Genomic DNA, 23,080 nt, shown 5'->3' with positions numbered 1-23,080 from the left:
GCCACAAGCAGTCAAATACCAGTTGTCATATTCAGTTGATAAGTACTGAATTAATTGAATTCTAAAGTAATGTAGCGATTGTGTTTTTCTTTTCAGGGCATGTGAGCAGCTGTGTAGACTGTTTGACTTTGGGTCATAAAAAGCATCTGTGAATTTGGTAACACAATGGGGGAGGTGCCATAGATTCTAATGAATGGTAAAGTGTCACATGGACAAATATGCAGGGCTCTGGAAGCAAGGACAAATGGTGGAAAAAGGTAATTTCCCCCCACTTACATTTTAAATGCATGTTTAAGTGCCTGCAGTTGCTACTAACTCTGTTGTTTCTGTTACTTTGTGCCATATACCACCAATAAAACAACATAAAGTCAGAAGGACAAAGGACAGCAACACCAAAAGACAGCGGAATACTTGTTCCTGACGCAAGCAGACATGCAACCAGTTCACCACTAGGGGGAGCAACAGACATATTAAAGCTATGATCAAGTTATCACAATTAGCTTTTAGCATCCCCTCCATATGATGCTGCACATTACATTAATTGCGGCTAGTCTCCCTAACAAGTGCCCATGCAAAAAACCAAACCATTTATGATTAAGAAGTTTCAGTGAAAACTCATCATGTGGCAGCACAAGTTGGTGATGTAGAGATGATGACATACAGAAATAAACATCCAAGTGTTGAATTTAAACCAGATTTATCAGTCTATATGTCTGATGAAAAGAATTGCAATTGTTGCCATATGAGAGTGTTTCTAACATTGTCAACTTTAACATTTGCAACTTTAAGTGACAGCTCATCCCATAATCAAAAATGTATATATTTTTTCTCTCACTTGTAGTGCTATATATCAGTCTAAATTGTTTTGGTGTGAGTTGACAAGTGTTGGAGATATTGGCTGTGGAGATGTCTGCCTTCTCTCGGATACTATGAAACCAATCGGCTCGTGCTGAAAGCGAAAAAAAAAAAGAAAAAAGAACATTCAACAAGAAACAAGACCTTCTTGTGAGCAGTATCTATTATCTTTCTACTGAACTGCACCCTGCCAGCTGTATCATCGTGCAAAAGGAAGTGCGCATCTACTCATGGAGAGGCTCATGCTTGTGACAGCATGAGATGTAATGGTGTGTTTCATTTGTGCTGGAAAGTCAGCATTTCCGAGTTCCCAGTTGGAAATTTCAACTGGAACACCCCCTGGATTTGGATTTCCAACTTGAAAAGTCAGAGGAGGCAGATATCTTTACAGCCAATATCTCCAACAGTCGACATCTAGATTGGTATAGCACTAAAAGTAAGAGGGATAATAGGTCTTTTGTGGTGAGCTGGCCTTTTAAAGCTATTTGATTTTATCATGTCAGTGCAGATATGACGAGCCTTTGAGGGATGACAGAACTTTTTGGGTCTTGTAGGTTTTCATGGGCCTGAATTCAACAAAAACATGCAAAATTTTGAAGTATGTATATCTATGTGCTGACAGGATGGTACAGTGTATTGATGATAGTGTATATGGCATCTTACCCTCTCTTTAACATTCTGTCAAGTAGGATTGTAGGGATCCAAACAGCACATCACAGGGCGAGTCAGGCACATGAGAGGAACTGGGCTTTGTCAGCTGTATGTACTTTCTGTGCTGACGGGTGATAGAATCAGAACTATCAGAAATTATAAGCTAGTTGTTTGTTTTGTCATAATATCATTTTTATTATTGATTTTTACAAGCTCTGATTGGCAAGTGCATCAGTGTCAAATCCAAAAAGAAAATGAGAGCAAATGATGAACAAGAGCATATTACAGTAATCATGAAAATATCTGAAGAAATGAAAAGACTGCTCAAACAACAAACATCAGCAACAGCATATAAACAAATACATCCCTGAGTTTACTTTTGGTAACTACAAGCAACTAGACCTTCATGTAAAGACTGTGTAACCATAAAAGCATCAGAACAATTTACTTCAGAATGCAGCATCACATCTAACCTACTTCACTGACTAATTCCCAAATAAAGGAATAACATTTTCTTCATTAGAGTTTTAATTGAATAATATCATATAAAAGTGCAACATGTTGTGACAGAAACAGGAAGTATTGTTTAAGTGTTTTACAAACTGTTATTTCTCTCAGTAGTGTTGCAACAGATAACTAGCATGTTACCTGTGCAGTGAGTGCTTCCCTCAAGTGGACAAATCACAAAAGTGCAGCTGACTGATCTGGTATTACAAATACAGCGTGGACCCCCACCAATGAGTATTTTGCCTTCTTTAGTTTACTGGAAATTGGAATAAAACTAAAACATATGTACATACAATGCAAAGAGCATCTACTCCTCTATTCCTCATTTAACCAATGCCTGTCTGCAGGCGAGCATTTACTCAGCACTTTAAGAACGGTGACCACTTCCTGCTGCGGTCAGTTGCTTAATCAGCAGGAAACCCTTTGTAAATATTTCATTACTACTGAATGTTTAAACAATGAATTCAAATTTAAATTTAAATTTCAAATTTAGGATTTAGATTGCTCTTCAGATCTTTGCTTTTAAACACTACATGCAGTCTGACTATGGCGTCCTATTGTTTTATCCACATTAGATGACACAACAACAAATTTTACATATGATTTATACCATAAATGCAGTACACATTGATGTATGACACTGCACCAAGTGGGGAGAGCAATTTGGCATAATTATTTTTTGATGTATTGAGTAAGTGCTTAATAGTATATTATACACTGGTAAGTGTGCAGAGTCCAATTATTAAGGGTAGAGCATGGAAGTGAAGATATTAGTGGTCAGTGGGTGGACTAAGTCCAGGTCTCATTTCACTTAGTTTCATCAGAAGATTAACTGATAATTTCTGTTTCTATTCTCTGTTGGTTAGCAGTACAAAGCAACATCAAGCAACAAAACAGTCCTGCTTCGCTTTCTGTCTCTGTTTACTCCTTTGTTACTATTGTGGTCATGTCATCCTCTATTTCTTTTCCTCCTGAAAGCACAAAGACATCACACATTATCAGTTTGCAATTTGTAGTCGATGCATTCACCAGTAAACTCAGGCAGTGTATACTTACTGAAGCACTTCTGGAGATTCTCAGATCTCAGCAGCGCAGCATACAATAAACCAAACACCAACAGGATGCCGAAGAAGCCCCCAATGGCACAGCCGATGAGAGTGGCATAGCTGGCGCCGTTATCTAGGAGCAGAGATAACAGTGCAGAGTGAGGAAGGAGAATTTACCACAGAAGTTTAAGTGTAAGAATGATTGAATGGATTGACAAGCTTGTGCAAAATTTAATCAAAGTTAGAAACTGTGAGTGTTTCTTGGAGACCACTTAAGGAGACACTAACAGCGGTAGGGGATAGTCTGGGTTTATTTGTAATTCCACGATTTATCCTGATTTGTAAGTGAGAACATGACTGTAAGCCTCTGTCAGCATTTTTCCATGTAGTAAAACATGTAGACAAGTATATTAAAGGAATAACATGTTGTTATAAACATGTTGACAAAACAATAGCTATTGAATTGAAATAGAAGAGTCTTCACCATAGACATGTAGGACGGCAACAACTGCACTGGGATTCCTTGACTGCTGACATACAACTTTTGTGCCATTGTCGGAGAAAGAAGTTCCCTTGAGGGTCCAAACAGCCAATAACTCTCCATTCTTCACATCACAACTTCCATAGAGAGCCTGAGGAGAGAGACAGGAGACAGAGACGGGAAGGAAGAGGGGTTCAGATGAGGGAACAGGAAAGAATAAGAGATTTAAATGAATATAAACTTGGTGTGAGCTGGGAAATGTTCAGACCCCTCGAGAGACAAAGATTTGACTCTTAAAGCAACTACAAGGAGTTTTCAACTAGTTATTAAACAGTGTAAAGAAGATGAAGAGATTTTCTTGTCATCTTTGACGTTATGTTTTGTGGTATTGGCTGATACTCGAGCAAGATCAGCAAAGAGAAAAATAAAAGAATTAACCAAAGAACAAAAAAAGCTAAAAGAGACAGTGATAGAGCACAGGCGAAACAGCAGATTTGAAAAGATTTATATCCCATCCTGTTTTGTCTGTTTTATTCATGAAATCCACTGGTAGATGTGGTTTTACATCAAATTATTAATTCATGTCGCTTGCTAAAACAAAGCTGGCTAATGCTTTGGCTAACATTAATTTAATGCAGCTATAGGTAGCTGCATTTGTCGAGTAAATCAAGCACCCCAAGGCTTTCTGTGATAATGAGCAGACTGAAGCTCCCAGAACCTTCAGTCTGACATGGCTTCCATTGAAGGCGATTTACAAGGGGGAGGGAATTTGATTTTTCCCTAACCAATCAGTAGAGATCAAAGACTCACCCAGAATCTGACGTCATTAGTATCCATGCCTCGGGGGTGCCGAAAACAAGCGAGCATTGCCCGTTTAAAATGTCTCCGTCGTCATGCACGCCCAGCTGCATCGCCGTTCAATCCAGTTTAGCAGCTTCCTTAATTTGGTCCTCCATTAACGTGAGTAGTGGCGAAATACCTCGATAGCATCGTTAATGTGGTCTGTAGGATCTGTAGCGTCGCCATTGTTGCTATCCTCACCAGTTACCCACCAGCGTACAGCTTGACATCAGCTGACTGGCTAATTGCTAGACCCCCAGCGTTCATTGGTCTGTCCATCGTTTGGATGAGATAAATTGCAAATTCATTGAAGTATGCCAGACCAGAGATGCAAGCCTACTCAGTTGAGTGGGTGGGGTCTATGGTCTGGAACCAGGCTAGCATCTTTAGCCAGATCAAGATATTTACAACATGGTGCTACCACTTTTGTCCACAGGGGGTGCCAAAATCAACACAAAATAAAAGTCCCTTGTAGTTGCTTTAACAAAACATGTTAAACTAACTTTTGAAATCTTACAGTGAGACAGTGCTGCTGAGGGGAAGGGGAGTGGAAAGTGAGGATGACATGAGAGTAAATACAGAGTCAGATGGCAATCACCTCACCTGGGGGATGTCTTCCATGTGGCCCGAGGGGCATCTGAGGGTGTAGTTGTGGTGACTCCCGTAGAAGGTGAATGTGACATTTGAAGAAGCTCTGGGCACTCCACAGAGAAACACCGCAGGTTCTCCCACAGCCACTTTGATGTTACGTGGGCGTGTGCGGTAACTGAGAACTGCAGGGTTCGATGCTGAAGTGCTGGTGGTGATGGAGGTGATGGAGGTGGTGGAGGTGGTGGTGGTACTGGTAGAGTTTTGAGCTTAAACAGGGATGACAATGTGAGTGTTTATGAGAGGGAAATAAGGAGGACAGAGTATAAAGTTGAAATGAGCAGATAAAATCACTAATAATTGTAAAAATTTAACAATTTGCGATGTCACAGTTGCCCCCAGTCTCCCCTACAGCTCAGTCACTTCAGTCTGTTAAAATCTTAAAACTGTTCGCATCAGAAAGCATTGAAATACAATTTGTTTAGACTGCTATGGATCTTTTTGTTGATACTACATGAGCATGCATGATGGGAAATGTAGGAAACCAGTTATGGAACCAAACCCCCAAAAGAAATGTACAGTGCAACAGCAACCAAACTGATCACACAGCATGGAGTCTGATTTGGCACAACATACTGTGCACATCATCACTGAGGTATTTGTTGAGATGTTGTTCTATACAAAAACAAATATCCACCCATCTTTGTTGTGTGCTGTTTACAGGAAGTGAATGCTGCCTGCATCTAATGTAAGCATACCTGAAACAAAACACCTTCACCGCCCTCATAAACATTTGAATATTCTAATGACTCGAAATGTGTTTCCTTGGAAGATTTTCTTTCTTTCAGACTGTAAAACATTAACCAGGGTGAGGTCTGTGGATGTTTTCGTTTTAGAATGTATTGAATTGTATGTGAGTGAGAACTGGACACTTTAACTACGACTTAAATCAATCTTACACTTTGAAACCCTGCAGGTGGTTAGTTACCTGAGGAGGGTGTGGTGATTTGGAGCACAGCCAGCAGCAGCAAGAAATTTTGAGAAACTTTCTTCTGCTTTCTCATCTCTCCTTTCCTCCTCTTCTCCATTGTTTTCTTCACTCAGTCTTTCTTATTCCATACACTAATCTGCAAATGTTTGAACAATGCAACTTCACTTTTCATTCAACAATAAAGGAATATGTTATACATGTAGTATTACAAGAGTCCTTGTGTTTTCCTTCATGTTAAATGTGATGTGAATGAATGTAAAAGATTTATGGTGATCACTATAACCTGAAGGCAGAAAATCAGTCAAATGGTATTTTGCACTATAATGATTTTAGATACAGATACAATGTATAACTACTATATATTTTAGGACCCATCAAACTGATTTGAGAAAGAGCTATAGAAATATTTTAAACCAAGAATTTTATCATTAGTTACATGAGATATCTGGCCTGAGCTATGATTTGATCTCTTTTTAGAATTTATTAAGGAATTCAGAAACTCTACCTTCATTTTTAGAAACCTCTACTGATTCAAAGCATCAACCTTGTGATTTAGGAATAAGTAACGATGACATTTATAGATGCAGACAAATTAAAAATGTTGAATTTTATGTTTCAAAGCAGCCGTCTTATAAACACTTGCCATTGTGTTGACTGAGGTTTTGTTATCCGCAGTTATTGGTTTTGCACATGCAGTTATTTAAATCACTTTTATACATCTGTCACCCATAATCATGATTCTTTTGTCCCCAAATCTGAAAAGTTTTTTTGTAAATATGAGAAATAAAGTGAAACATAAAAAAAAGCTTCTTGAAATGAAAAGAAAGACTAGGAGATTATTAACACTGACCGCAAAATGAACTGGAAATTCCCCAGCAGGCAGCTTCCTTATTTCAAGATTTTCATGCAGCTCTTTTCAAAATAAATCCTGCTTATAGTTGAAATTAACTTCTCAGATGACACCTCCTCTAAACTGTAAATTCTGACATATATCTACTGCCTGTGTCTCAGTAAACACTGACCAGAACTGTAGCCTACGTGTCCCCACACACAATGCTGACTCTCTCTTCACCTCTCTCTGTCTCACTCCATCCTCCCACTCTAACCAGGTAGGAAGTTGAGACCGACAAGGCACCTGAAGGAACATGGACATGTTCCTGATTTACAAGATGGATCTATAGAAACAAACTGGTTGAGCAGGCCTGCCTGGCCTGAGCCAATAATAGCTGCTGGGAGTAACATCAGACCTAGTAATGCAAGACTTTTCAGCTTCCTCATTTACTTTATCTCTCTCTGTCTCACACACACAAACGACCTTACTTTTTTGTCTTTTACAGAAAGAGCTTAGAATATTTGTGTAACACAATTTTACTTTCAAATAAGTTCCTCCTGTCTGAAGGAAATGCAGGTTAACTGGCTGCCATCACAGCAGATACTGAATCACTTTTCACCACCTGCTTAAACTTGTTCTCATTGGAATGCCATTTACCATTTAATTGTATCGTGGTGTTTATTATTAGACATTGAGACAATAGCTTCTGTAAACCATTTGCCAAGCTTCACCAGAGATGGCATCCATCTGGAGAGCTCTGCTGGTGTTACTTTGCAATGAATGTAGTTTTAACTTTTAGGTTATAACCACATACATTGGAAATTCATATTGTAGTATTTGTAGTATTGTAGTATTTATATTGTAGTATGTATATTTCTCTGGCATACTAATTTTCATATTTATGTCCTTTTGTTGCTGGTAATCTTTGTGATTATTTTGTTTACTTAAGTAATATTGCCATTATTACTATTTGACTGGTCATCAGTCACTTGAATGTGCTGTCATCCATCATTGTAGCTTCTGACAGCTGTTAATGAGCTGTCAGTCAGCTGTCATCTGTTTGCGGTTCAGTCGATGTGACACACCGTTTGCCATGCAGAGGGTTGTGGCTCAGAACAGCCAGTAAAGCATGCTGACTTACATACTGCAAAATGCAACTGGATGCAGTAGAACAGACAGCCTGGTATTTTCTAGCATACTGTGTATTGGTTGCACTCTAAATCTTTCTCCTGGCAGACTAAATAGTATAGTGGTATGTGTACTAGAAAGCACAGTAAGAGTCCATGCTAGCTGTTCTGTGAGGCTGAACTTTCATCAGGCACAACGATGCTTTGAGCTAAATGCTACCATCAGCTTTCTAACATGCTCAATGTGCTGATGCGTAGCTGGTTTGTTTAGCAGGTTCACCATCTTAGTTGAGCGTGTTACCATGCTAACTTTTGCTAACTAGCACACAGTACAGCTAATGCTGGTGGGAGATTAAATACTTTTGCTGGTCACAGACAGAAAGTTGGGAGCTCGTTAAAGTTATTAGATTTCATCCTGTAGTAGGACCCTTGAATATATGCAGGAAATTTCACCTTAATGTATCCACCAGTTGTCCAGAGACATTTTGCCGAAAACTACAAAAGGTCACGCTAGACTAAGAGTCAGGGCATCACCGAAGTTATCAGACTGCAACGTGTAGGAGTCATGAATGTCTATACAAACTTTTGTGCCAGTCACAACTAGTAGATGTCTATTTCACTGAATATTTGAAAACTGAGTTATTTGGTACGCTCAAGGAAAAGTAAGTGGATCCTCCTCAGGGGATCATGACTAGGCTATATGAGTACAAAATTTCATGGCAATCCATCCAGTAAAGTCTCTGTGATACACAGTTGTAAGCCATATACCCACTAAGAGAGCTCCAGGATTTCCATATATGCACTTAAAACTGCACAAAAAAATACAAACAACATAGTTTTGTGACCGAACTTTCATTTCGTTGTTTTTACAAATTTGTGGTCGAGCGATGTGACAGCAAACTGAGCAAATACTGCTGAACATGCAGACAGACTCTCTTGTCTTTCCTCATTCCCACTACGCAGATTTCAGTGCCTAGTGGGTGCGTGCATGGTGTGCAGCTGAGCGAGACAGATCGGAGCAGAGAGGAAATTAACAGTTAAGTTGTTAAGTGTTAGTATGTACAGCACAGGCTTCACTTTGTTTCTTGCTACTCAGCTGCTGGGTCAAGTGAAGCTGGTTAGCATCAGCATGCTAGTTACCCAGCTGCCTCATGAAACACGGTACATGGTGACTTTTACATTGACCTATCAATGAGCAATTTGCAGCAATTTTTGCATACCTTCATATTTTTATTTAGAACAAAATTGTAGGAATAATTAAATGTCAGTTTTGCATATTTTTATATGATTTACGATACCTCTTGGTGTCAAGACACAGATATAAGTGTCATTACAAGGACTTCATCTATCCCAGCATATGAAACACATCTAGATGCAGAACAATGTGAACATAAAACAGTTTGAGCTGGTAAAGGACTGTGAAAACAGTAGAGGAACAGCTAAGAGTTCAAGGCGTTAAGACGCTGTCGGGAAAGAAAACAGAAGAATGTCTGCAACATAAACACCTGAGACAGAGCCAGCCTCTGCTTCCCATAACCTCCTGGTACAGACACAGCACTAAAAATACACTCACAACCAGAACCATGCATGCACACTTCTGGTAACTATACACCAATAAAACTATCCAGTAGTTTCTTACATATTTCAGTTAGTCTGGATCAAAGACTGGCTGACTGACGTTGCAAAAGTGCAAAACAATAGTGAAACAAGCCACCAGACTGAAGTAGTGATAACATCTCAGTGCTGTTAAAGTGTGGGTGTGTTTCAGAGGCAGCCGTTCTCCCTGTTGAAGCAGGAGACTGTAGCTGCCCTTTAAAAGACCTTTGTGTAAAACACCTGCCTTGTTTTTCTAGCTTTTGATGTGACCTAGAAAAAAAGAAATAATGATAATAGAATATATATATATATATATATATTTATATATATGTATATATATAAGCAAGAATGCGTGCAGACAGTACATAAAGTGATGTGAGATAGAAATGAAGTTTCAGCCACAACTTCTCCATTTAAAAATGACTCATTTCTTCTCTCATTTCTTCTCTCTTTTTTGAGAAGTTATCAACTGTCTTTTGCCCACAATCATATCCTTCCTACAATAACTGTACCACAAACTGCATGTGCTTTTTAAAAAAAGATTATATTTTATTTTTAAATATATCTAACTTCCCAGTAACATATTATTTTACCCATCCTGCACTCAAATATAATATACAGTCATGGGGTGTCATGCTCATGTAGAATGTATGCTCATGTAATCTATTCATTCATTGTGTCATTGTGACACAAATTTTCTTTTCACTCGGGAGTGTCTTTTCTGCCTGTTTGAACATGTTTTTTCTCTGTCAGCCCAGCCCAACATCATTCGCTCACAACTTCTCATTTTATTACCAGAAGTGCTTAGTTTACTCATTTCCTCTCATCCTCTGCCTCCTGATCCATGCTGCTTGCTGCCATGCCCCCTGAAAGGGCTCATCAAATCTCTAAAACTCACATCCATACAGAAATCTTGTGTTTTTCATTGATGGAGAAGATGATTGCAGTGCTGGTGCTTCTGATCCTGACGTCAGGTAAGAAGAGATAATTCTTCAATTTACGTTTAAGTGTTATTCTTTAAAATGCATAAATTAAGTCACTTGTTTTTGCTTCCCTCCATAACTAGACTACTTTATAATTCTGAATCATCTAATTTACTTTTATATAACTTGTCCATTTTGTTTCTATTGCACTTTGTTATGTTGTTGAATACATATGAAATGATCTGTTAAAGGTATAGGTACTGTATATGCAGGACTCTCGGTTACTGTTTCTAAACAAGCTCGCAAGCAAAAGTTAAAGTAATAGCCAACCCCATATTATTGGGGTTATTTATTTTAATTAAAAATGTTATTTTCATGGGGGATATGGCCGACACCCTCCTCACAAAGTTACATTTTTTTTTGATGTGCTCATTAAAATCTTTCTCCTCTTCCAATTACCAGAAACTTTGCAAAAATTAGAAGCTCAATTTCAAGCTTCAGGAGCAGCAGAGAACTTGCACAAAAAAATATTTTGGTCTGTGTTTAATTTTGCATTTAAAGCTTGTTTTCCACAAGGGCCAATAAAGTGTGGTTAGTTCATTTATAACTTGGCTATTTGGCCTGAATTTTTTTTTTTTTAATCTTTTAAGAACCCATAATTTTATTGTACCTTCTTCACATCTGAAAACAAATGTATGGTCTTCACTTTTCTGATAAATTCACTCCCTTTAATTCATGTTCCATCCTAAAGTTAAAGAAAAATTGTTGTAGAGCAGTATGTCTCCTTTTCCTCTGATTCTTTTTTTAATCCTGCACAAACAGTAATAATTTAACATATAAATTGATATCATGGTCTCTCTGCAGGAACTACGGGTGTTGGTGGGTCAGTGTCTTTTGAAAACCCAAACACTTGTGCCTTAAAGGGATCATCAGTAAAGCTCGGGTGCTCGTACACCTACCCAGATTCGGAAACTGTTAAATCGATTGCATGGTTCAAAGGGGCATCAAAAAATGGCACCTGGAAACGTGTTGCGCTCTCAGAACTTCCTTCATATCAGAATCGTTCTGAATATATTGGTGATCTACAGCACAACTGCAGCCTGGCAATTCATGACCTGCAGATTAACGACACTGGACATTACTACTTCAAGTTTGATACAGAGTTATTTGGAAGGCGGAGTAAAACATCAGTGCACCTGACTGTCACAGGTACAGTTATTCTACATGGAGTGTTACTATTCATGCTTACTGTTCTTAGCTTCTTCTAATCTCATACTCTCTGTTTCTTTATTGTTGCCCAGAGCTGAGTGCCAGAGTGCACCCTGACCCAGTGAGAGCAGGAGACAAAGTGACCCTTGAGTGCAGAACATCCTGCCAACTTTCCAACATAGTCTGGTTCAAAGATGGGAGTCCAGTAACCAAACCAGAGTTTGAGGCTAAAGCAGAGGATGCTGGCAATTATGTATGTGCTTTTGAAGGACAGGAGTCAGTGATGTCTGACCCTGTGTCTCTGGATGTTCAGTGTAAGTATGTTTTACTATGACACTGTTGGTTGAGACACTGATATTTCACTGTGTGGTGCATGTGCCTAGAGGAATAGTTTTACATTTTGGGTAAATACTTACTACTGCTTATCAGTGGTGAACTCAGGTGCATCACGTTTTCTCCACCTCTGGGGCTGAAAAAAAGAAGCCAACACAAGTGCCAAAAGCTGCAGTTCTTTGAATGGCCACTTGAGGCCGCTCAAGAGGACAGTCAATCCCCCATAGACCCCCATGTTAAAATGCCCAACTTTACAGCAGACAACTTCATGACAACTGCTCGGGGGGAAATTTTTATATAACTCACTCATTTATACTGTATTAAGGCTTAAAATTACAAATAAATGAGGGCATGGTCGCTTTGAGTGGCAGACTGTCTGCCAGTAGTGTCCTCTGCGTCTTGGTCAGAACACTGGTCACTTCTGGCTCCAAAAAACCAAGATGGTGACGGAAAAAATGCTAAACTTGGGGCGTCAAAGTGGCAAACTGCAAACCAGTAGGTGATGGTTGGTAGCTAATTTTGAGGCACCCTAGAGGGCACTGCATCTCATTTTCTCTGCTGGAAAGGCACCCTGGAGGGCACTTTATTATCTTCTGTCTACAATAGGGGCATGCAAAAGGCACATTTGCTGCATTTTTTCAAACCACTAAACCACTACTGATGGTAGCTTTGTATTTACCTTACAACCATGAGAGAGGCAGGCCCATCAGTCTTCTCATGTAATTCTCACTGAGAAAGGGAGAATGCATATTTTCCAAAATGTCTTTACTTTTTTAAGTAAAATACACTTTGATAATTACATTTTTTCTATAAATGGTCAGAATCAGCCATGATTATTTTTTAAAACTTGTACAAAAAAATACAGCCTCTTAGTGAATTTATATAACAGCACAGTGGCTGTGTTTTTACCACAGATCCCCCAATGAATGTATCTGTTGAGATGAGCTATCCTGCGATCCTGACAGTAGGCACCAGTGTGAACCTGACTTGCCACAGTGCTGCTAACCCTGCAGCAGACAGCTACACCTGGTACAGGGGTACTGCTTCCAGTTTCAGGTCCATGCTGTATGTGGGCTCAGGACAGGTGCTGTCTCTCCCCTCTGTGGAGGCGTCCTACACTGGACTCTACCTCTGCCAGGCCAGGAACACAGTGGGGGGAAACAACTCAACCAAGCTGCTGCTGCATCCACTGTCAAAAGCAGTAATAGTGGGAAATACAGACAGTGAGCATGCAGGTAAGATAAGCAGATAGATTACTGATATACTTACAGCCTGTTCAGGGATTGTACTGATATGTGATCAACAGCTCATCTAATAAGGAATAACAGTTCTAATGTTGCAAACTAGCCTGACTGGCAGAATTTGAGGGAAACAAATTTTATTGGTCACATATGCAATTATATATCTTGAGTTAGATCTGAAACTACTTGTTAAAATGCGGTGAAAAAATATCAACTACATTTTTTAAAATATGTATTTGCTGAAGTATAATTAAAAATCTTAATTTAAGTTTAATTTCTTACACAGTTTTTTCTACCTCTACCAACAGGTAACCATGTCATTTCCCTTGTTAGTACAGTCTTAATCACTATGTTGCTACAATTGTAATGATCTTGACATGGTAAGTGAACTTTTTTATAACACTCCTGTGCTGTGACATTTCATAGTACGATTGTCATGAAAGGTTAAATAGTTCATACATGCTTTTCTTTTTCATTGTTATAGCAGGAAGAAACGTAATAATGTTGTGGATGAAAAGGTAAGAAGGACTGTTTAAATAAAATGGACGACAGTTTAACACAAAATGTCTAAATGTTACCCTGTTATGTTTCAGGAGAGCAGCAATGATTATGAATACATCGTCATGACCAAAATCAAAAACAAAGTTACACAGAAGGAAATGTCTGCAGATTGCCTCCGCCTGAGCCTGGTGACATTTCATTACACTCCGTACATGACTTGAGAATGTCTGTGGTTTGTTGCTGTTCGGAGCTGCACCAAAAATACAGTTGAACAGCAAGTTTGTCAGCATGAAAAATGCAGCAACACCCCTCACTGACTCCTGTCTGTGTAAACGTTCACTCCCTCTCCTGACACTGGAGACAGAAGAGTTATGGTTTGTAACATTATCAAGAAACATCACTCATGTTTATTTCATCAATAAAATAACCACAACCTTGCAAATGTAACTACATCAAGCTATTTCCTCATGAAAGTGTTGTTGCTGATTATTTGTCAGTGGAGCTGCTCAGTATGGGTTCAACAGACTGTATTCAGGATCATTGTGGTCAAACCAGGATATGCTGCCCCCTTGTGTTTAAAATACTCATGTACATTATGTTCTTCCAAACTTATAAATGTTGCAAATGTTATTAGCATAGCACAGTGAGAGTTGAGGTTAAATGTTTAAGATTTTATGATATTAAAACAACACCAACAGTACAGCATTTATAGGGTCAATGCATTTTTACGTTTGTTTCACACTGTTTACTGATCAACATATGCCTCACACAGATGACAGCACTCTGGTCAGTGTGGTAATAATCAGCAATCGATCACTATTTAATTATCTTATTGTGTACCTCCTGGTGAAAACTAGTGACACCTGTTAACACATTTCACACCTGCACAAGAACAAGCATTTCAAATTTCTGCTGTAATACCTGTTTAGATTATGTTTTTGTAAGGCTTTCTTGTCATTCCCTCCTGATTGACAACTTTTCTAATTATTTTTCATCCTTTTATTAAAGAATGTGTTATTAACATGTTTCCAAGGCAGTTTTCTTTTTAAGCAGTGAAGTGCTGGAAAATGTAAAGGTAAAAAAGCTTTTTATTCAATCTAAGCTATCACACACTTTGTAAATCTTGGTATTACCCTTCAGTATACAGTACTAAATGCATGTAAAACAAATCCCAGATGATATACACATAAAACAGCTTTAAAATGAGAAGTTCTGAATATATGTTTGAATTAATGGCTTTATAATATGTGCACTGCTAGCTACCTTATTTCTCATTAAAGCTGGGGTAGGCAGTTTTCTGGAAAGGAAAAAAAAAGCCAGATTTTGAAAACACGCTGTCTTCCTGCAGCTTTGCCCTCTTTGTCCTAAGCCTCTCCCACCAGATGAGCGCAGGCATATACATATGCTTCATATAGTAATCTGTACAAGTAGCTTATTAATCATCTCTTTCAGTCATCCCAATTTTAATTTTAATTGTGATGCTGTTGTATAGCGGCAAGGGTGTAGGGATTCTTTCAACACTGGAGGGGAACTCATGAAAGGGGGGTTTGGGGGTCCGCACTCAGAAAACTCTTAATTCCTTGGACTCTGGAGAATTTTTAGGCACCAATTTGCACCTTTTTTTGCATCTGCATTTGTAGAACGGCAAATAGGAATACCCTCTCTCTGAAATGATCTGGGATTGGCCAAAGGCTCCTATCAAAGGCTAGATTTTCTAAAGCCTGACAACAGAGCCAAGAGGAAGTGCAGAGGTCTAGTTTTCTCTCAATTCACTTAAATTACAATATACTCAAAGTTTTTAATGATTTTTTTTTTTTTTTGCCCAAAGACACCAAAAAACAAACTACATAAAAACTGCTTACTCCAGCTTTAACACATCACAGATGTGTTAAACAGTAAACACAGCCAAAGAAAACAACGAGTGATATGCACATACATTATGTGACACTGTCTCTTTAAATATTTGGGAAATGAAGCACTGTACTTCCTTGTTTACTTAATTATCATTTTAAAAATAGAGAACGTTTGCACCCCTTTGCTCAGCTCACTCCAATATAACAAATCAGACTAAAGCAAAATTCTAAAAATAGACTAATGAGATGAAGAGTTGATATCAAAGAACATTTTGTAAATGAATGTCCGGGTGTCAGAGTCACTGTCCTCCTGGTTTTCATCCTCAGGCTCTGGTCAGTATCTGTTAGAGCCTTATCACACTGGAGAGTTTACTCAAAACCACACAGATGTGACCCAGTCCTCACTGCCAACAGCGTTTAATTGGATCATTATGTCCATATTTTGCATCATCATCTTCAGGCTCATCATCATCACTAACAGGCTCTCGGTACCAGCTGTTTCTGGACATTGCTTACACAGTACTGGGTGCACTCTGTGGCATGTTGTTAAAAATCCAAGTCCTTACAATAACTCTGGATGTGGTCTTCATATGTTAATAGCCATGGAGGATGTATTCAAATTTACATCTGCCCTTGCAGCAGTTCAACCTACTAGAGCACAAACTAGGATTTTGGTCATTAGAAGAGGCAACAGAGTCTATTTTCTTGTTTTAATAAATATTCTTTTCTTGAAGATCACTTGGTTGAATCCTGACAGCAGTACGATTGCACTTAAACAAATGGAACCAATGATGAGATCACGAGCCCACAGAGTAAAGACAGTTTCTCCTTCATTTCTGTTGGTTTTCCGATTAAGCATTTAGTCTTTAAAGCCCATCTTCGTTGCGCTCAGTGCATTGAAATCCAGGGAGTAAACGTTTCAGAATTGTGTCCTGCATGCTTAAATGTTCAGCAAAGTCCATCATGTGATCTTCAGGTTGTCGCACACTGTATAAGCGATTGCCGCTATCAACAGACTTGTTTTTATTCTGTGTACATGATTTCAGTCATGGCCTCAAGCAGGCCAAACTGTGCTACAGCATGTGATATTGATGCTGGTTTGAAGGTGGCTGTGCTTGTGTTAAAGAGGTTTACTTGGCAATATGAGGCGTGGAGGTAACATACGTATCCAAGGGAGTTCCTTTAATTAAATAAAAAAGGCGTCTTATGCTTTTGGTGGTTGTAGGGTGTTTGTCCCAGACTTGCTGAGATCTTAAGGTGCTGTAGCAGTTGTCTCGGTGAGGACATACGACTGCTGTCTGGATGGCTTCCGGCTCCTGAAAGGACAGACAGAAATAACTCATCAAAAATCACTGGCATCTACATTATTAAAAATATACCATGCAGTATTGTATAGTATTAACATGCCCACCAGTGACGTTAAGAGTAAAATACAACCCTAGATTCATTCTCCTTTAGCGTTTCACCTTCCTATATATACATTTTTTTGTAGCACTATGTCTCTTGGATGCCTGCTGCTGGTAGTCTGGCACCTGATTGCTACATTTTTCTTTAAAGCCCCAAACTTACCTGAGCACTGAGCCCAGGAAAGTCCCGATCACAGCAAAATAAGAAGAAAATCAGAAAACATAGGCAGTGGGCAGAGTTTCTGCAGAAAAATACACTGCTACACACTTCTAATGGGTCATAAGTGATGATTAAGAGGGATTACTTCTGTATGTGATTACTTTTTTTAGGATAATTGTTCATAGTATAAGCTAATTTCCTTGATTGTTTTTCTTGAAATATAATAAATCATTTATTCATGTAACACTTCATGTAACCCAAACACTGAAGATCGCTGGATATTATTCACACTACTATGAGCATCAGTTACACATAGTTACACATTATAATCACATCTAGATTGGATTATTAATATATTATTAGTTAGTCAACCATGTGAATGCACAGTGTTACGAATGATGCATCCAGTGGTTTCAGACATTATATTACTTCTTGTTGGGCTGTGTATTACACACTGGGTACTGAAGCAGTGACTATGGTGCTTGATTTATGTCTTTTTGTTTGTTTTAAATCCATTATTTTTACTATAATATCCACCAATCCAATGGTATCTCTTAAAATTCCTGATGCTGAAATGCTGATGAAAATATAACAAGAAACAATGACAATGTAGTAATACTGATCGGCGGTAAGAGAAGCAAAGAACTCACCTTGCTATGACAATGGCCACTATGGCCATAATAACCAGTAGAGCCCCAACAATCAGTCCGATGATCAACGATTTGTCTCCTGAAGAGTCAGATGGGGACAGAAAAGGGATCAGAGCCAGCACAAATGTCTCAGGCAGCACTCTTTAATACAATATGCATGTGTATGGCTAAACCTTGGACCAAGAACATCCTGGTGCTGAGTACGTCTCCTACCTTTGGGACCTGCGAGTGTGACGCTGTGAGTCTGTGATCCATGTCTGTTACGTGCCACACAGCAGTGCTGCCCACATTGCTCAGTGGTGATGCTGGAACTGCTGAGTGTCAGGCCACTTCCTGTGGGTCTAGCCGGGGATATTCTTGCTGGATAAAAGCTTTTGTCTGCTGTAGGGAGACATGCTGCACCCTGGTACCAGGTGTATGTGTGGACAGGCGGGTTGGCATCACTGCTGCAGGTCAGAGTCACAGGATGTCCGTCTTGTACCACTTCATGAGAAGAGACGGAGACAGCTGTGTTTCGAGGAGAGTCTAAATAGGAAAGAGATGACAGGTCAGTTACACCTGGCTTCAAGTCATGTGAGATTCTGTCAAAACACTGACTGCTTTTCACTCATTCATCAAACCAAAGTTTAACTGCAGTTTTGAAACTGTGCAGGGAAGTTTCTTGATCCAGACTTATTTATGATAATAATGATAATGTGAATTTAAATCAGGATTTAACTTCACTTACACTCTACATCAATGGACATTATTGCTGACTTCTGCACATTATCTCCAGTCTGTATCTCACAGTAGTAGCTGCCAGAGTCATCAGATGTAACATCACTGATGTTCCACACCTGCCCACTGTGTCTCAGGCTGGTGCTTGTGCTCTTGTACCAACTGAAACGAGCCTGTGGACTGGCAGCAGGGCTGCAGCAGGCCAGATGTAAGGCCACGCCCTCCGTGATGTCACTGGACGGGCTCGCTGACACTGTAACTGCACTGGAGGAGTCTGGAGAAAACAATTGTCAGGAAAGAGGGAAAGTGTTTGTGAGTGATCTGTGACCAAAAACCCAATTGCAGTGGAAAAAACAAAGTTAAACTGCTGCATTTTACTCATTTCTGTATGCTTCTAAAAGATAATTGTATCTGCCTTTTAAAAACCCACTGTGTGTATGTTTAATTATAAGAATGGTCCACATATTCTCAGTAAAACAAACACATTCAGGATGTGACTTCTGTGGGGTCTAGTTGACCATAAAATAATAAACTCTGTCCTGTCCAAGCCTCGAGGAAAACACCAGTATTTTTAATCTGGACCCTATACTCACATGTTTTTGTGTCTAAGTGACCAATAAGAACAACGGTTATTAGAATCGGTCCAGTACTGAGAGAGACTGCTGCAGCTGCAGCAGTGAAACAGGCTGCAGTGTATTCTCCACGGGCAATTTCGCACTGTCCAAGTATATCCATGAATGAAAGTGCTTGTTTTTGCCACTGACATGCTCAGACTGTTATTATAAGTATTTGGAAACATTATAGAAACAAATCTAGAGAGAAATGAAAGAATTTTCTCTACCTTTCGCTGATCTGGTCTATTTGTTACAGTGTGTAACCAAGTCTCTGTCATGGAAAAGTCTCGTTCTGAAATCTTGCAGACTTTTCCACATTGTCAGAATTAGCCAAATACTCAGCCATGACAATGACAATCTTTTAGATAAAAAAAAAAAACAAAAACAAAAAACAAAGCTGCACTTTCTGTACACCAGTACAACAACCTATTCCTGGCACTCCTCTCTCCAACCTTCACTAATGTATCTACTATTGTTTTTCTTGCAACAAGTCACATCTCACTAGACTTCAGAATGAGACTTCTCCTTGAGCAAGACTTGGCCACAATAACAAACAGACCAGTAAAAGAGATGGAAAAATGCTTAATTTGCCTGTAGGGTCTTTTCCATATTGATGTTGGACACTATAATAACAGTCTGAGCTTATCAGTGGCAAAAACAAGCACTTTTGGTGGACGTAAATTGGAGATGCACAGATTACATTGCAGCTTGTTTTGCTACTGCAGTTGCAGCTGTGTCTCTCAGTAATGGACAAATTTAAATTTTTTTGTCTCCATTAGTCACTAAGACAGGCGGCATGGTGTAGTGGTTAGCACTGTCCCACAGTCCAAAGACATGCAGGTTAATTGGTGACTCTAAATTGGCCGTCGGTGTGAATGTGAGTGTGAATGGTTGTCTGTTTCTATGTGTCAGCCCTGTGATAGTCTGGCGACCTGTCCAGGGTGTACCCTGCCTCCCGCCCAATGTCAGCTGGGATAGGCTTCTGCCCCCCCGTGACCCTCAAGAGGATAAGGGGTTATGAAAATGGATGGATGGATGGATGGACAGTCACTAAGACAGAAGAACATTGGAAAATAGGGTCCAGGTTTAAAAATACTCAAGTTTCCCTTTAACATTACGCTAAAAGGTGTTGCTTTTACTGGAAAATGTTTTTCCAGTAATGATTTTTTTCTTCCTCTAAACATTCAGTGGCTTTACGAACTGGACTTAACTCTTCATGGCCAAACCACATCCTTTCTTAACTACAGTATTAGTGTGCAGCTGTCATGAACAATACAATGTAACATGATTGTTTGTACCCAATCTGAGAAGAAAATCATTTCTCTGATAATTGATTTCTACTCTGCTGGATTCTAGTGTTATTTATTGTTTTGTTCATCCTACAGATTGCCAGAACTTTTCTATGTTTAATCTCAAAGCATGACACAGTGTGGCAACAGAGACAAAAACAAGAAAACAACAAGAGTGTGACTTCACACAGATGTTTCTCAATAACTTTTTAAGAATAACTCTCTGGTGGAGCAACACCAACACTTCCCAACACCACCCACCTACACTCTAATACCTTAAATTACACTAAATCCCCTCTTTTTTAAATTCAGCAAGTTCACAGTCTGTCCGTACATGTTTGTCATCAGAATCAAAACTGTTGGTTGACAAGAAACAGGTTATTATGTCAGGCTGAGTTTATACATTATTTATATGCTGTCAGTGGAGGTTTCACTTCTACTTCTCTTAAATAGCACAAGTCTTCAGACACAGAGTTGCATAAAGGAAGTGCAATTCAAGTACTGGTGCTAAACATCAACACTTTACATAATATTCTTAGTTTTATGGTTGTTTCTTGAACAATTACCAGCTTCCACTCAACACTGTCATTGTAACGGGGCAGTTACTCCTGGGCAGACAGGTATGAAGACAGACAGGCAGTAAGACAGTGTGTCGTGAGACAAAAAGATGGATTTAAACAGTCACAAAATAGAGGAAGGACAAACATAAGGACTTTGTGGTTTGTTTACTGGGGCTGGTCCGTGCAAACAGGTTTGAAACAACCTTTTTTTAAGAACTTGAGATGAATGTGAACCATGGGTGAAAATCAAGGCACATTGATGGAAATCAGCTCCCTATTAAAAAAATCACCATGATGGAAAAAAATGGCTGTAATGTGATGTGATGATGCTGTTTTGAACTTTATATCATTGTTATATAATTTCCTATGATTGTGGTGATGATCATGCTTTTCTGGATGATGATGAAGGATGATGACGGTTATAATTATGGTGGTGCTGACCATGTTGATTATGATCAGTTGTAGTGTTAGGAGTAAATAAAATATTCCCACCTGCCACCAGCAGCTGTACACCGCTCTGCTCTGGCATCTTCTCTGTCGGGTGGCTGGTGATGAGGTAAAACACATGCGCTCCGCTGTCCGACTGCCTCAGATCAGAAATCCTCAGAGAACAGTTTCTGGTTCCGGGTTGTCCCAGGTACTCCACCCTGTTCTGGTAGGATGGATCTGGGAAGATACCATCACTGTGGAAGACGTATCTGAGACAGACAGACAGACAGACAGATAGACTTAGATACTTTGTTTAAACCCTGTGCTATGAGTTTCTGTGCGTTTTAAACAATACCTTGATGTGAGGCAACGACTGTCTTCGAGACACCACATTTCAGACAAAACTTTGTACTGTCCTTCTCCTCCACCCTAATAGAGAAAAATAAACAGAATTGCTAAAAATAAAAAACAAGGAGCTTTTGACCAAGGGATAAAGTATACTGTAAAATAGCAGATGCTGTGTTTAGACTGACTTTATGTTAAAAAAATCTTCCCAAATATCAAGCACAAGATTAAAATAGTTGAATGCAGTTATCCTCAATCAACCCCCCCTGTAGCTACACGTCTCTATTCACCCTGATTCCAGATCTGAGTCCTGGCAGAGGAAGTCGTCCAGTTACTGCAGAATATATGGCAACTGCTAACAATGCCTTCTTTATTGAATCACCTGAGCAGAGAGCCGTCCTTCTTCCTCGGTTTCATTAGAACTTTGGGGGTAGTCATAGGAACAAGGGAGAACAACAGAGGAACCAGTCACAGCACAGATAGGACCCGAGGGGAGATGAACTGACCAATCACCTGCAAGAATACCTGAGAGAAACATAATATAGCAAGTTACTATATCATAACCACCAAGTTACATTACAATGGGGTATTTTTTTTCCAAAAATTGTTATATTTTTATTTTACAGATTAATTTTTATGCCACATTCATGTCACTTCACACTTCCAGTTAATTCTGTTCAGTCAGTGTTGAAACTCCAGACGGATACCTTCTTCACAATGCTAAATGTGGGTCTTACCTTCCACAGAGAGTGTGAGCAGCAGCCAGCAGCTCTGTGCCACTCGTCCACCCATGTTCTTCTTCCTGCTGTGGTTGTTGCTTGTTTTGTTGTTGTCTCCTGGCCTTACTCCTTATATTACCTCCTGTCTCCTTCTCCCCTCACTCTGTGACTCTGTGATCCAGTCTACCGTCTCTACTCTAGTGAAGTCAGTGATGTGGCTTTTTGTCTTCCTTAAATACAAAGACTTACTGGTCACATTGTCCAGCTTCCTTTTTATTTTCTCTGCCTCTGTGATCACTAGGTTTTCATGTCAGCAAAGGGAACCTACTGTACATAGATACTGTATGTGTGTGTGAGTGTGTTGAGGGTTACTGTATGTGTTTACTGGCTCAGTTGTACCAACAGAGACATGATGATGACTCACACTTGCTAAAGGAAAAACCAAAACAGTAAATCAATAAAGTCCCTGTTGAGCTGTATATGAATACAACTACTAACACAGTATAGGACAGTGTGTACACCTGCAGCAGGTCTGCATGCTCAGACAGCCTGAGAGCTCTCGCGCCCTGTTTGTCCACTCAGTAACGTAAGCTGACGTCACTCGCGCCCCTCTCGTC

The 23,080-nt window shown here is 39.4% G+C and overlaps 3 protein-coding genes across 3 annotated transcripts; 1 reads left to right on the top strand and 2 right to left on the bottom strand.

Moving 5' to 3' along the window:
* Window positions 1-1,664: 1,664 nt before the first annotated feature.
* On the bottom strand, window positions 1,665-7,073 carry LOC125893867 (uncharacterized). Its single transcript, XM_049584816.1, has 6 exons — window positions 6,810-7,073; window positions 5,957-6,095; window positions 4,984-5,237; window positions 3,544-3,691; window positions 3,070-3,192; window positions 1,665-2,984 (listed from the first exon to the last, which is right to left on the bottom strand). Exons 2-6 carry the CDS (start codon window positions 6,054-6,056, stop codon window positions 2,935-2,937), a joined length of 675 nt encoding a protein of 224 aa, XP_049440773.1. The 5' UTR covers window positions 6,057-6,095; window positions 6,810-7,073; the 3' UTR covers window positions 1,665-2,934.
* Window positions 7,074-10,355: 3,282 nt separating this feature from the next.
* LOC125893312 (B-cell receptor CD22-like) lies at window positions 10,356-13,951 on the top strand. The gene is made up of 7 exons (XM_049583901.1): window positions 10,356-10,488; window positions 11,302-11,646; window positions 11,739-11,960; window positions 12,894-13,214; window positions 13,529-13,600; window positions 13,705-13,738; window positions 13,814-13,951. The coding sequence occupies exons 1-5, from the start codon at window positions 10,359-10,361 to the stop codon at window positions 13,585-13,587; spliced, it is 1,077 nt and encodes a 358-aa protein (XP_049439858.1). The 5' UTR covers window positions 10,356-10,358; the 3' UTR covers window positions 13,588-13,600; window positions 13,705-13,738; window positions 13,814-13,951.
* Window positions 13,952-16,758: 2,807 nt separating this feature from the next.
* On the bottom strand, window positions 16,759-22,973 carry LOC125893310 (B-cell receptor CD22-like). Its single transcript, XM_049583900.1, has 8 exons — window positions 22,482-22,973; window positions 22,127-22,269; window positions 21,755-21,828; window positions 21,463-21,668; window positions 18,518-18,781; window positions 18,004-18,315; window positions 17,791-17,869; window positions 16,759-16,890 (listed from the first exon to the last, which is right to left on the bottom strand). The coding sequence occupies exons 1-8, from the start codon at window positions 22,534-22,536 to the stop codon at window positions 16,827-16,829; spliced, it is 1,197 nt and encodes a 398-aa protein (XP_049439857.1). The 5' UTR covers window positions 22,537-22,973; the 3' UTR covers window positions 16,759-16,826.
* Window positions 22,974-23,080: the final 107 nt, after the last annotated feature.

Source organism: Epinephelus fuscoguttatus, linkage group LG8 (assembly GCF_011397635.1).
Source record: "Epinephelus fuscoguttatus linkage group LG8, E.fuscoguttatus.final_Chr_v1".
Lineage (NCBI taxonomy): Eukaryota > Metazoa > Chordata > Actinopteri > Perciformes > Serranidae > Epinephelus > Epinephelus fuscoguttatus.
The sequence above is the reverse complement of the archived record's forward strand: the minus strand, read 5'-3'. Positions and strand labels throughout refer to the sequence as shown.